The 13,838-nt window shown below is 46.2% G+C and overlaps 1 protein-coding gene across 1 annotated transcript in view; it reads left to right on the top strand.

The window, feature by feature from the left end:
- LOC116952461 (sorting nexin-6-like) overlaps window positions 1-13,838 on the top strand; it is a 43,094-nt gene that overhangs the window by 12,664 nt on the left and 16,592 nt on the right. Inside the window, exon 3 of the mRNA XM_032971829.2 lies at window positions 13,093-13,197. Within this exon, the coding sequence (XP_032827720.1) occupies window positions 13,093-13,197 (105 nt within the window). The remainder of the gene's footprint in view (window positions 1-13,092; window positions 13,198-13,838) is intronic.

The raw sequence follows: 13,838 nt of genomic DNA, 5'->3' as shown, positions 1-13,838 counted from the left end.
TAAGAATCCACCTAGCGCACGTGCACACAAATTGATTTAATTGCATAATCTGCTTCTGGGTGAACGTTCGTTGTAACAGGTTTCATCCCTTAACCGACACATCTAAGCATTCGTATGTATGTAGAGGAGTACCGTGAGGACCCAACGAGGGGCGAGCGCGGGAAGAGGGACGCAAAGGGAGGAGCCCCGGGAAAGGGATAGGGAAGGGGGCGGTTTTGTCGAGTGTGTGTGTGCTATTAAACTACACGCAAACTGAGTTAAAGATAACATGGATTGTAGCATTAATACTTTGATGTGTAAATGTGTTTGGTGTTCTTTATTGTAGGGAGCGATATTGTAGCGCGGATTAGCGTGCTGCGCGATGAACCCGGTAAACCAAGTTCAATTCCCGTTCATGCCCAACACCAGTGATGATTATTTTAACCAGTCCTAGGCTTTCCATGGTCGACTCAGCCTCAAATGAGTACCGGATGCGGTATGTAAAGATCGCCATTCGGGAGACAAAGGTAGTCGGGCGTGGTGCTGGTCATCAACTGCCTCGTGTGCCGTGCCTGTCTTCATAGGTGTTCACAAACAGCACTTGCCCCAACAGCTTGTAAAGACTATACGGGGGATCTTTGTCTTTGGTTTCTCTTATTGGATCATGACCACAAACGCCTGCTCCATATACGCATCCTTGTTTAAATTCAATTGTCTAAACATTGGGTTTTATAACCAGAGTGTGGGATTTTCATATTTTCTTTGTTCTCAGCCTCGGGACTTTAAGTACACAAGCATATCTCTCGTTGGGTGAATTTCTGTCAGTGTTTTTACTTGAAGTTTTATTCAGTATTTTTTTTGTTGCTGCTGTAGCTCTGCCTTTGTGCCTCCTATTTACCGGCTCGGTGCCTATCAGCAGTAACTGTCACCATAGAAATGGGTTGTACATTACAGGTACACACTCTTATGTCACACCAGTAAATGCTGTCCAGCTTCATTCTTCTATCCCATGGCATTTGGAAAAAGCATCGGGCTACAATTGTATTTTTATTTTGTAAGCCATTGCATGGCATCCAGGGTAGCCGAGTGGAGTCTGCTGGTTCCACCAGAGTCCACGTATCGTGTTGGGCAGTCATCAGTGATGTTTGCCAGATGGTTTGCACCTCACCGCCTTTCGCAGTTTGGTCGAGTCCTCGATCTTCAATTTATGAAGGAAATGATCACACATTTATTCCTCCACGCGGCGGCTGTTGGTATGCGGTTGAGAACGGTTCCCGCTGATGTCGAGGCAGAGAAACACCACAGCTGCTCCTCCATCGGGTCTTTATTGACTGTTGTGCATTGTGGGTAATACGCTACATATGAACCCTCTCCCATTCGGAGACGACTGCAAGTTGCAGGGTGGGCGTTCCGTTCACCGCTGAATCTCGGAATGCGCAAATGGCTCAGCATTAATTTTATTTAAAGAGGCGTAGTGCCATCGTATTTAAAGACATCTTACTCACCGCAGAGAACTGTAGTAATACAATCGCACCCTTACGATAGCTGGCGCCAAACTATACCACACTCCCGTATGGCCTTGTACAAGCCTTGGTATTGATAAAGTTATTTTGTTTCAGTTTTTCTTCCAAAACTCCCTTACCTGAGGTCCAGGAAAAAGGCACAAAGATGATCACTGCATCGCGCACTTTAAAATGCACCTCTACGGCCGTCTGGAATGCTCTTCCGTTATTAGGCAGCCACTGGAGCTATGCACTGTTAAATCATCTAGATTGAAATCTGATTTCTTTAGAACTGCTTTTTGTGTTTAGATTGGTGTCCTGCACCCGCACCTCCAATGAGCATGGTTGGCTACATACTGTGCAAAATAAATTTAATATACATACATTCTCCTGTCCCTAAACCGTTATATTTTGAAAAGGATTACATGATGGAAAAATGTTAAATTAAACGAGAGAGCACATCCACCAGGGAGATGGGTCGATTAAATCAGTTCTCTTGCAGATGCTGGGTGGATCGTTGCACCGCTGGATTTTGAGAGGTGGTAGTTTGGGGAGACCTTCATACAGCAGTGGCTTGACCATGGCTGCTGATGATTCTGAATGGAATCGTGTGCTGTTTACTGGTATTGCACACAGTCTTAATGGCCCTGCATCTGTTTAAGAAGATGGCCTTTAAGGATTATGCTTGCGTTATGGTTCCAGTCACAGTGGGCATCCTATCATCGACACAAGTGTAATGACAGGGTGACGCCTGCTGGCCTGGAAGGGGAATCACGGGTATCTGGGGCAAAGGTAACAGGTGGGGTTAGCCGAGATACTCCCGGAACCTGCTCGAAGGTTCCACGAGAGGGCGTGGCCGGAGGCGGGACTTAGCCACGCCTGGGGGGATATCAGGGGGAGCGGACCCGGGGCTCGGGGTTTTGTGTATGGATTCTTGGGTCTTGGCTGCGTCGCTGCTCGCCAACATCTCTCTCCGTCGTCCGGCCACGTGGAAGATCTCCTGCGTGGTTTCCATTGTCGTCATCGTCACACCACTAGCCAGCGGCGTAGCCGAGTGAGGGCGATGGGATCATGCCGAGTGATCGGCTGTGTGTAGCCAGTAGAGACGTTAATACCTAGTGTTGTACTCAGTGTGGGAAAGGATAAGTGTTGGCCTGTGTTGTGCCCAGTGTGAGTAATAAAGAAGAAGTACCCTTTACACGACGTGTCGCGGAAGTCGCTCATTACACAAGTATACATTTCTATATCACTAGCCTTTTGCCCATCCAAGGACGGGTGTATTGCAGTAAATATGAAACTTCCAAGCGAAAAGCAGACCCGCGACATGATATTCATTGCATCCATTCGTGTGCAATTTGTAAGGGCACGGTGACACAGACTTATTTCATTTAAAGGTTATAATCCCTTGTTCATCATAACGTCCTTTTTACTTCTGTCTCAATAGCGTTATGGATATCGCGTGACGCGAGGGTTCTGCTTTTGTAGTGAGGGTTGTAAGTTGACGCTGAGAAGGGGGGAGGAGGCGCCTCGCCCCCCCCCCCCATGTGGAGTAACGTTACCCGCTCATCATTATTCATGAGGGGGGGGGGGTTCATTTGAAGGACGTCACCTGGTCATGATTTTTAATGAGGGAGGCTGTTCGATGTGGAGTACCGTCACCTGCGCATGATTATTAATGAGGGAGGGGCGGTGATCCATGTGGAGTGACGTCACCTGCTAATGATTATTAATGAGGGGGGGTGCCTCATGCCATACAGTCATGATTATTAACGAGGGGGGTGGTTGCCCCATGTGGAGTGACGTCACCCGCTAATGGTTAGTGGAGAGGGGTGCGGCATGTGGAGTGATGTCACCCCCCTCATGGTTATTGGGGAGAGGTGCGGCATGTGGAGTGACGTCACACACTCATGATTATTAATGGAGGGGGGTGGGTGTCCATTTGGAGGACGTCACCTATTCTTTTGGGTCTTTCGGTAAAGTCATGTCCTGATGACGAATGCTTCTGTTGCGATCGAAACGTGGTAGTTTTTTGTTATTTTTTGTTATTTTCTTTGAACCTGTCTACGTGACTTTTTTGTTATTTTTTGTTATTTTCTCTGAACCTATCTATGTTACTTTACCGAAAGACCCAAAGAATATGAATTCCTGCAGTCACGAAAGCTTTAAGTCAAGATTTAGGACGTAACCTGTTCATGATTATTAATGAGGGGGGCTGGTCGACGTGGAGTGACGTCACAGGTGTTACCAACTGACATTCTTGGGTAACTATAGTAGTAAATAAGGTGTGAGGCCATTGTCGTAAATTAGTGATCAGCTGTACAAATATGTAAACTGATCTGACCACACAGCACACTGGACTATTCGACCTCATGATTGATACAGTGAAGTGCACCATCATTATCACCTTCGAGTATTATCTGGATAAAGGTATCCTGATGGTCCTGCAGTGCCATAATTTATCTAATTTCCCTGCATCCATACTGAACACATCACTCCATCCTCTGCACCGGCCGTCCTTTCAAATAAAAAGACAAAGATCCCCCACATAGAAATAACAGACTGGTGGGGCAAGTGCTGTTAGTGAGCACCTATGAAGACCGGAACGGCACACGAGGGGGTGGGTGGCCAACACCACGCTTGGCCGCCTTCGTCTCTCCAGTGGCAATGTTTACACACCTCACCAGGTACTCATTTGAGGCTGAGTCGACCTAGGGGAGGCCCAGGACCGGTTCAGATAATTGTCACTGGTGTTGGCCGTGAGCGGGAATTTAACTCAGTTCGGCGGGTTCGTAGCGCAGCGCACTAACTGATACACTTCCATTCCCCGCCTTCACTTTGGCTGCCATTCGGTGACCAGTCTCCTCCCTTGGCCATCATCTCCTCTAGCCGTGACATGTCCCGCCCAAGCTCACTCTTCTTAACAGTCAAATAGACACCAATTATAAGGCATCATGCCCACATTAACCACGCATACGTGTGGCAAGTAACACAATAAAATATGCTTTGATAATGTACAGTAATCCCTTGATATTCGCAAGGCATATGTTTCAGAGGTGCTCGTGAATAGCAAATTTCGCGGATAATGATGTATCGTACGTGCAACGTCTCCAAATGCTTCTAAAACTCGGAGAAGGTCTCTCTATCTCTCTTATCTCTTCATCTCATCACTTTCTCTCCAGTGAACCGTTGTACAACAAAACTGTTTAAAATTTCATGACAACTTGATTTGATTGGCTCTGTCCGGTGGCAGAGGGATTGAGTTCATGAACTTAAATTAGCCCTACACGGTCTAATCCAACAAAAAACGAATTATGAATCAGTATCGTGGATAATAACAACCTTATCACACATCTTCTCTTATAATACTTCCGCACCTCCAATTAGCACGGTTGGCTACATACAGTGTGATGGATGTTCAACATACATACATAATATATTTCCATTTATCAACCCACTGCTGAAGACATCGGCAAGCTGTATCAGTCGTGGGGTTCGTTTTGACTGTACTTCCCCACACCACCCAGTGGGATGGTGAGAACGGGGAGCCCAAGGACCGATTCATACAGTGAGGGAAAAAAAGTATTTGATCCCCTGCTGATTTTGTACGTTTGCCCACTGACAAAGAAATGATCAGTCTATAATTTTAATGGTAGGTTTATTTGAACAGTGAGAGACAGAATAACAACAACAAAATCCAGAAAAACGCATGTCAAAAATGTTATAAATTGATTTGCATTTTAATGAGGGAAATAAGTATTTGACCTCCTCTCAATCAGAAAGATTTCTGGCTCCCAGGTATCTTTTATACAGGTAACGAGCTGAGATTAGGAGCACACTCTTAAAGGAGTGCTCCTAATCTCAGCTTGTTACCTGTATAAAAGGCACCTGTCCACAGAAGCAATCAATCAGATTCCAAACTCTCCACCATGGCCAAGACCAAAGAGTTCTCCAAGGATGTCAGGGACAAGATTGTAGACCTACACAAGGCTGGAATGGGCTACAAGACCATTGCCAAGCAGCTTGGTGAGAAGGTGACAACAGTTGGTGCGATTATTCGCAAATGGAAGAAACACAAAAGAACTGTCAATCTCTCTCGGCCTGGGGCTCCATGCAAGATCTCACCTCGTGGAGTTGCAATGATCATGAGAACGGTGAGGAATCAGCCCAGAACTACACGGGAGGATCTTGTCAATGATCTCAAGGCAGCTGGGACCATAGTCACCAAGAAAACAATTGGTAACACACTACGCCATAAAGGACTGAAATCCTGCAGCGCCCGCAAGGTCCCCCTGCTCAAGAAAGCACGTGTACATGCCCGTCTGAAGTTTGCTAATGAACATCTGAATTATTCAGAGGACAACTGGGTGAAAGTGTTGTGGTCAGATGAGACCAAAATGGAGCTCTTTGGCATTAACTCAACTCGCCGTGTTTGGCATTAACTCAACTCGCCGTGTTTGGAGGAGGAGGAGGAGGAATACTGCCTATGACCCCTAGAACACCATCCCCACTGTCAAACATGGAGGTGGAAACATTATGCTTTGGGGATGTTTTTCTGCTAAGGGGATAGGACAACTTCACCGCATCAAAGGGATGATGGACAGGGCCATGTACCGTCAAATCTTGGGTAAGAACCTGCTTCCCTCAGCCAGGGCATTGAAAATGGGTCGTGGATGGGTATTCCGGCATGACAATGACCCAAAACACACGGCCAAGGCAACAAAGGAGTGGCTCAATAAGAAGCACATTAAGGTCCTGGAGTGGCCTAGCCAGTCTCCAGACCTTGATCCCATAGAAAATCTGTGGAGGGAGCTGAAGGTTCGAGTTGCCAAACATCAGCCTTTAAACCTTAATGACTTGGAGAAGATCTGCAAAGAGGAGTGGGACAAAATCCCTCCTGAGATGTGTGCAAACCTGGTGGCCAACTACAAGAAACGTCTGACCTCTGTGATTGCCAACAAGGGTTTTGCCACCAAGTACTAAGTCATGTTTTGCAGAGGGGTCAAATACTTATTTCCCTCATTAAAATGCCAATCAATTCATAACATTTTTGACATGCGTTTTTCTGGATTTTTTGTTGTTATTCTGTCTCTCACTGATCAAATAAACCAGCCATTAAAATTATAGACTGATCATTTTGTTTGTCAGTGGTCAAACGTACAAAATCAGCAGGGGATCAAATACTTTTTTTCCTCACTGTATATCGTTTGCAGTGCTGATCAGGAATCAAACTCAGATCGCTAAGCCCACAGTCACAGTGCGAAGACTACTGTGCCAGAATTTCCCCAAGGGAACTTCTTTAATCCTGTTAAAAACAGATATCGCGAAATTCCGTTTTCGGTTTGTGTCTATAGTTGTAGCATATTTAATGTAAAAAAAAGCTTGTAATGATTCATTATTTGATTAAAATTGAGTAAAATAAGTTACTACGCTCACGATAGTTTGTGTTGTATTCTGCTACTTAAGATTGTATTATTTTGAAGTAGTAAATGTTGCACGTGATTGATGCACGTAAGCCTTGCAGCCACTGGAGACTCCACTTACACCCACCATGACAAAACAATCCAGTCTTGAATCACAACTCTAGCATTGTTATGGCTCATCCAATTTCATTGACTGATTCCTCCACCCATGTCGAGAACTCAGTCTACCAGACTGACTGTTACCTCTTGTCCATACTGTGTTCAACCACACTCCACATCATAACAACACAAAAAACAAAGACAAAGATCCCTTGTATAGCCTTAACAAACTGTTACGGCAAGTGTTGTTAGCGAGCACCTATGAAGGCTGGCACGGCACACGAGGGGGCGGGTGGCCACCACCATGCCAGGCCGCCTTTGTCTCCCTCGTGGTGATGTTTACACACTGCACCAGGTACTCATTTGAGGCTGAGTCGACCTAGGGAAGGGCCAAGACCGGTTCAGATAATTGTCACTGCTGTTGGCCGTCAGCGGGAATCGGGTTCATAGTGCAGGGCACTAATCGCTACACTGCCACTCCCCATAAACAACCGGAACCACTCACTCACCGACCATAATGCATTGGTCAAAACACTTATGCTTATTTTCTCGCACTCTTCGACTTTGGAATTCCTTCCCATCGTCCCTTTTGCACAATCTCTCATTTCGTGACATTCCTCAATCCCAAGGCACGTCTTAACTCTTTATCTGTTACAACTTTAATGGTTTTGTTGCTAGTTGCTTGATGTGTTGGGCCTTTGGACCTGTGCTCAGCAACGGTGTTTCAAAGAAACTCTGCGAGCGGGGTGTGCTAATCGTTACGAGCGTGCATGTGTGCATGCGTGTTGTGTAACAGGACTAACGTGGGCGATGGAACACGACACATTTCACATTGCCCATCAGAAAAACTCTGAATTAGGTCACCTTTACCGACAGTGGCTGTCAGAGTGCCATCCCCGGTACCACCACCAGTGGTGGTTCACGACGGTCCTCCAGGTGGTTGATCCGCGGGGCTGTGATGCAAATACAAGCTGATCTGGACTTATAATGACAATGTTTATACCTTTTTTGTTTCAGGCGTGAATTCATATTTGACTTTTCATTAATAACAAAAATATATAATTAGGTAAACTACCCTGATTAAACTAGCCAAGCCACCTAACCTATAAAAGTCATTTTTTGTCTGTCTGTCCGTCTGTCTGCGCACGCGCGCTTGCGAGGGATTTGGCTCTCATACGGTGGGGTTTACGTAAAAAAACAAATAGCCAGGTACCACGCCGTAAGCCCCGTGGTGGGCAAGCACTATTTCCTTTTCCCATCCGTCACCTTTAAATTTGTTAAAATAGCGTTTGTGTGCGATTTCTCTTTATTTATTTCCCCGCCCCGCTCAAGTTGCCCCTGGCAACGCACGCGCATAATCGGTGGAGGGTGGGGGGGATTTCTCATTCACGTTAAAAATGCCAAAAAAATACACGCAACGCTGAGGTAAATTCATCGAAGTGTCATGTCCTCTTCTCTCCCCCCCACTCCAATGTGTGCACTTACTACTATAGGGTCGGTAGATACTAATATTATAGTGCTTAGATAGTATTATTGTAGCGGGTGGCAGGGGGATGGTGGGCGCGGGTAGTGGCCCAGCCCCCAGCCTCGGCCGGCTGGGCAATCTAGGTGAGGCCGGGGGTTCTGGACGGGACTAGGCCTCACCACGGCACTCTGTCAGGTTAGTAGTTTGTGCTATAGAGTCGATATATACTGCTATAGAGTCAGCATGTACTACTGTAGTAATAGCAGGTACCACCACAATCAGTATGTACTGCTGTAATCATACAGGTACCACCACAGTCGGTATGCACTGCTGTAATGAAACCAGGTACCACCACAGTATGCACTGCTGTAATCATAGCAGGTCCCACCACACTCAGTAGGCACTGCTCTAATCATAGCAGGTGCCACCACAGTCAGTATCCACTGCCGTAGTGAAAGCAGGTGCCACTAAAGTCGGTATGCACTGCTATAGTGAAAGCAAGTTCCACCACAGTCGGTATGCACTGCTGTAGTGATAGCAGGTACCACCACAGTCGGTATTCACTGCTCTGGTGAAAGCAGGTACCACCAGTCGGTATGCACTGCTGTAGTGAAAGCGGGTACCACCACAGTCGGTATGCACTGCTGTGGTGATAGCAGGAACCACCACAGTCGGTATGCACTGCTGTAGTGATAGCAGGTACCACTGCAGTCGGTAGGCACTGCTGTAGTCAAAGCAGGTACCACCACAGTCGCTATGCACTGCTGTTGTCATAGCAGGTACCACCACAGTTGGTATGCGCTGCTGTAGTGATAGCATGTACCACCACAGTCGGTGTGCACTGCTGTAGTGATAACAGGATCTTCCACAGTCAGTATGCAATACTGTAGTTAAAGCAGGTACCACCACAGTCAGTATGCACTGCTATAATCATAGCAGGTACCACAAGCGGTTTACACTGCTGTAGTGATAGCAGGGACCATCATAGTCGGTATGCAAAGCTGTAGTTAAAGCAAGTACCACCAATGTTGGTATGCACTGTTGTGGTCATAGCAGTGACCAACACAGTCGGTATGCACTGCTGTTGTGAAAGCAGGTAACACCACAGTCAGTATGCACTGCTGTAGTCATAGTAGGGTACCACCACAGTCAGTATGCACTACTGTCATAAAATCAGGTACCACCACAGTGGGTGTGCACTGCTGTAGATAAAGCGAGTACCACCATAGTCAGTATGCATTGCTGTAGTGAAAGCAGGTGCCACCACAGTCAGTATGCACTGCTGTAGTGATAGCAGGTGCCACCACAGTCAGTAGGCACTGCTGTGATAGCAGGAATCATCACAGTCGGTATGCACTTCTGTAGTTAAAGCAGGTCCCACCACAGTCAGTGGACACTGCTGTAGTCATTGCAGGATATCACCGCAGTCAATATGCACTACTGTAGTGAAAGCAGTGACCACCACAGTCAGTATGCACTGCTATAGTGAAAGCAGGTACGACCAACGTCGGTATGCACTGCTGTAGTGAAAGCAGTTCTACCATTGTCGGTATGCACTGCTGTCGTTAAAGCAAGTACCACCACAATCAGTATGCTCTGCTGTAGTGAAAGCAGGTACTACCAGAGTCGGTATGCACTGCTGTATTGATAGCAGATACCACCACAGTCGGTATGCACTGCTGTAGTGATAGTAGATACTGCTATCGAGTTGGTAGATACTGCTATATAGAGTTAGTAGATTTTAAAACAGTATATACCCCTACAGTCAGTAAATACTGCTACAGTCAGTAGATACTACTATACAGTCATTAGATACTTCTACAGTCAGTAGCTACTAGAGTTAGTAGATACTACTATAGAGTAAGTAGATACTGCTATAGAGTTAATAGTTACTACTATAGTCAGTGAATACTACTATAGAGTCAGCAGATACTACTATACAGTTAGTCGTTACTATAGAGACGGTAGATCCTACTGTAGGGCCAGTAAATACTGCTACGTTCAGTAGTTATTACAGTCAGTAAATACTACTAAACAGTCAATAGCTACTACTGGCTCAGTAGATACTACTGTACAGTCAGTAGATACAACTACAGAGTCAATAGATACTACTTATTCTGTTGTATGTAGGATGTGTAGGTATATATACCTATGCGGGGGTAAAGATATTTTTTGAGGAGGGGGGGTTGATAATTTTCGGAAACCTTTTAGATCAACTATTTACTCCCCACTTTTTTTTATAACTTTTTGCACTTGTGCAAGCCTCTTATAATTTTGTTGGTGGAGAAATGGACAAACGGCCCACCGGGCTTTCACAATATCTGTGTATGTATATGTAAGGTTTTTAAGATAAGTTTTGAAATACATTTTTCGCCCGGGCAACGCCGGGTACTTCCCGCTAGTGAAATATAAATGCCCCCCCTAAATAAAAACCTCATAACTACGTAAACAAAAATGTGTTCTGGCAATACGAATTTTTTGTATTTCTGGTATTTAGAGAGAGAAGTGAATGCGTTCTATCACCAGGAGTGGGGGCTGGGTGATCCGTGGAAATGTTTGCTTCTGCTGAGTGGTAGGCGGGCCAAAATCGTTTGAGAAATGCTGCCCTAACACCTACCAAACACACAGTTACATATTTGTGTAAGCGATTTAAGCTTTAACACGTAGGCTTTCGTGACCAATATCATCCATAATAGAGGTTTTTGGTTTAGATCGCGTAAATATATAAATGTATCGTTAAAACCAGCCACCACCCAACACAGCCAACTAGTAAGGGTTGTCACGTAAACAGAACGTGCCAATTTGTCACTAGTACAGCACACCAGTGTGTTGGAGAGCCAAGCCACAACGTTTACTAACTGAGTACGACGTTTCACCAGTAATTACAACTAGCTTCAGGCAACAGCCATATTTGTGGAGAAGTCTTAAGACTTCAGTTTGTAAATGTTGTGGCTTGGCTTTCAAACACACCGGTGTGCTGTTTTAGTGACAAATTTGCATGTTCTGTTTATGTGACAACCCTTACTAGTTGGCTGTGTCGGGTGGTGTCGGGTTTTAACGACACATTTACGCGATCTAACCCAAAAACCTCTATTATGGATTTAAGCTTTGCACACATTGTAGCACATCACCTTCCTGAGGTGTGCACACATGTTCAAATCCAGATGCTTGTGTAGTGTCTTCAAAAATGACTCACACCGACACGTTGTAACAAGTCACCTGCTTACACTTTATTCACCTATTCTTGCACCAGTTGTAGGCACACCTATAGTTATCTATATGGTCACTTATGTTTAACTTCTCCCCACTCTTATCTACCTTCCACCTCACTTATCCTGCACTCAGCAGCTTTGCTCTCAGCGACTCCGCACACAGCATCTTCGCACACAGCGTCTCCGCACACAGCAACTCTACATCTCTACCGCTGCCCTCACCTACGCTCCCTCAGACCCGCTCACCCGTCTGTCCCGGGCGGGGGGATCAGCCAACACCCGCCCGGCGACATCGTAAGGGTTGAGGTCCTGTTGACGACTGGAGCGGTAGCGGGGAGATGTCTTCACTCTTCGGCCTTGGCAACCACCCCCTCTCCGCTCACACACACACCCTTATATCCCTCTGCTAATTATCCGAGACCTCTCGTGCGTCTCTTTAAGCTCTCGCCAGGCCGGGGCGCCTGTTGGCCCATCAATCAACCCTTATCTCCCGTCTCCTTGGCAACACCTCCGGTCTCAACGTGCACAACCTGTCGACCCCATTTGCACCTGCTTCGCCCCTTAACAACTAGTGGTTTGTCCGTGCAAACCTCATGTTGCACACACGCACCTGTTTGCCCTCGGTTGCCCTCGGTTGCCCTCGGTTAACTGTGCGCACCGTGTATTTCACTCCTTTCCACTTGTAAACCCAACTGATAGGTTGGCAAAGTTAATTATTATCTCGATAATAATGATTTCAACTGGAAATGCGCCGGTCCATTCTGAGAGCCGGTGGGCCGGCCTGTGTGGGGAAATTGCAAATGTGATCAGAGTATAAAACATGATAAAAAAATATTAAAATATTGTATTACCTCTAATGTAACGGTTCTTAACCTGGGATGCACGCACCCCCTGGGGGTGCGAGATATTCCAGATTTTTTTAGAAGGTAAATCTTCGAAAGACAAATTGAGCACGGGCACGTAAGTACAACTACTGTGTTTCATCAAACGTATGTATTTATAAAGATTATAGATGGTTTAACGACTGAACACCAACGGGGTGCAAGGATGCAGTAAAGGTAAAGAACCACTGGTATAATGTGTACGCTTCATTGCTTATTTATGATCTAAGTTGCCATTAAGTTCCCACCATATTCGGCAGCACCCAAAGAGTCTTCCTCACCGACCTCCCCGATTTGTGTTTTTTTGGAGCCAGCCTCAAATTGGGCAAATGAGGTTCACACTGCAAAACATCACGCTAACACAACTGTACGTCGCATCGAAACATCTCACTCACTCCCATAGCCCGAATTTGGGGCCGGTGTGGTTTCCAAATGCCTGGGCCCGATTTTTAGCCGCAGTCCGTCACTGGGGCCCAGCATTGTAACTGCCCCGACGCTCGTGCTGCTTGTCTCCTGTGCGCGTTTTTGGAGCAGTTGCGGTCGGTGTCTGTGGACCTGCACTCGGATGCCACGCTGCAGGTGGACATCTCGGATGCTCTGAGCGAGAGGGACAAAGTGAAATTCACCGTTCACACTAAGGTACGTAACGTGTGTGTGTATGTACATGTGTTGGACTTCTTTTGCACCGTATTGTAGCCAACCGTGGTAATCGTAGGTATCCGACATTTAAACCTATGCGGTTATACCGGGGGGTCTGCAAGCAAAATAACAAGGAGAGGCATTTTTTAGAATTCGGTAAAAACATTTAATATTTCAAGAGCCGCAATGCATCTGAATACGAGACGGTGGTCCTAAATATATAACGTCACGAAACAGCCCTTAAAGAGCCGTATGTGGCTCCGGAGCCACAGGTTACCGACCCCTGGCCTATACTCAAGTTGCCAGCGGGTCGAATATGCGCTGTCGATCTGTATTGTGATGATGATCATAATTAGGGTTTTTTGCATCGCACAATTGTTGCAAAACTGTATTCCCGTTGGGTGTTGAGGAGGGCCATACCCTGGTTTGCCAGGAAAACGCAGTGCAGCAAAGTGCAGATGAATATAATCTGTAGTGGGATAGAGTGTTGCCCCCTTGCATGCATGCGATTTCTCTTGGCGCTCCAGTTTCCTCCCACACTCATAAACACATATATACATATATAGGTGAGATTGCAAAGCTTGGCCAATTGTTGGCACTGGCTCACTGCCTTTCCCGATTGTCTGTGCTTCCTTGTGTCT

This window comes from Petromyzon marinus, chromosome 47 (assembly GCF_048934315.1).
Source record: "Petromyzon marinus isolate PM22_M1 ecotype Great Lakes invasive population chromosome 47, UKy_Petmar_22M1.pri1.0, whole genome shotgun sequence".
Taxonomy (NCBI): domain Eukaryota; kingdom Metazoa; phylum Chordata; class Hyperoartia; order Petromyzontiformes; family Petromyzontidae; genus Petromyzon; species Petromyzon marinus.
Note: the sequence above shows the minus strand (reverse complement) of the source record. Positions and strands in the feature narration are given on the sequence as shown.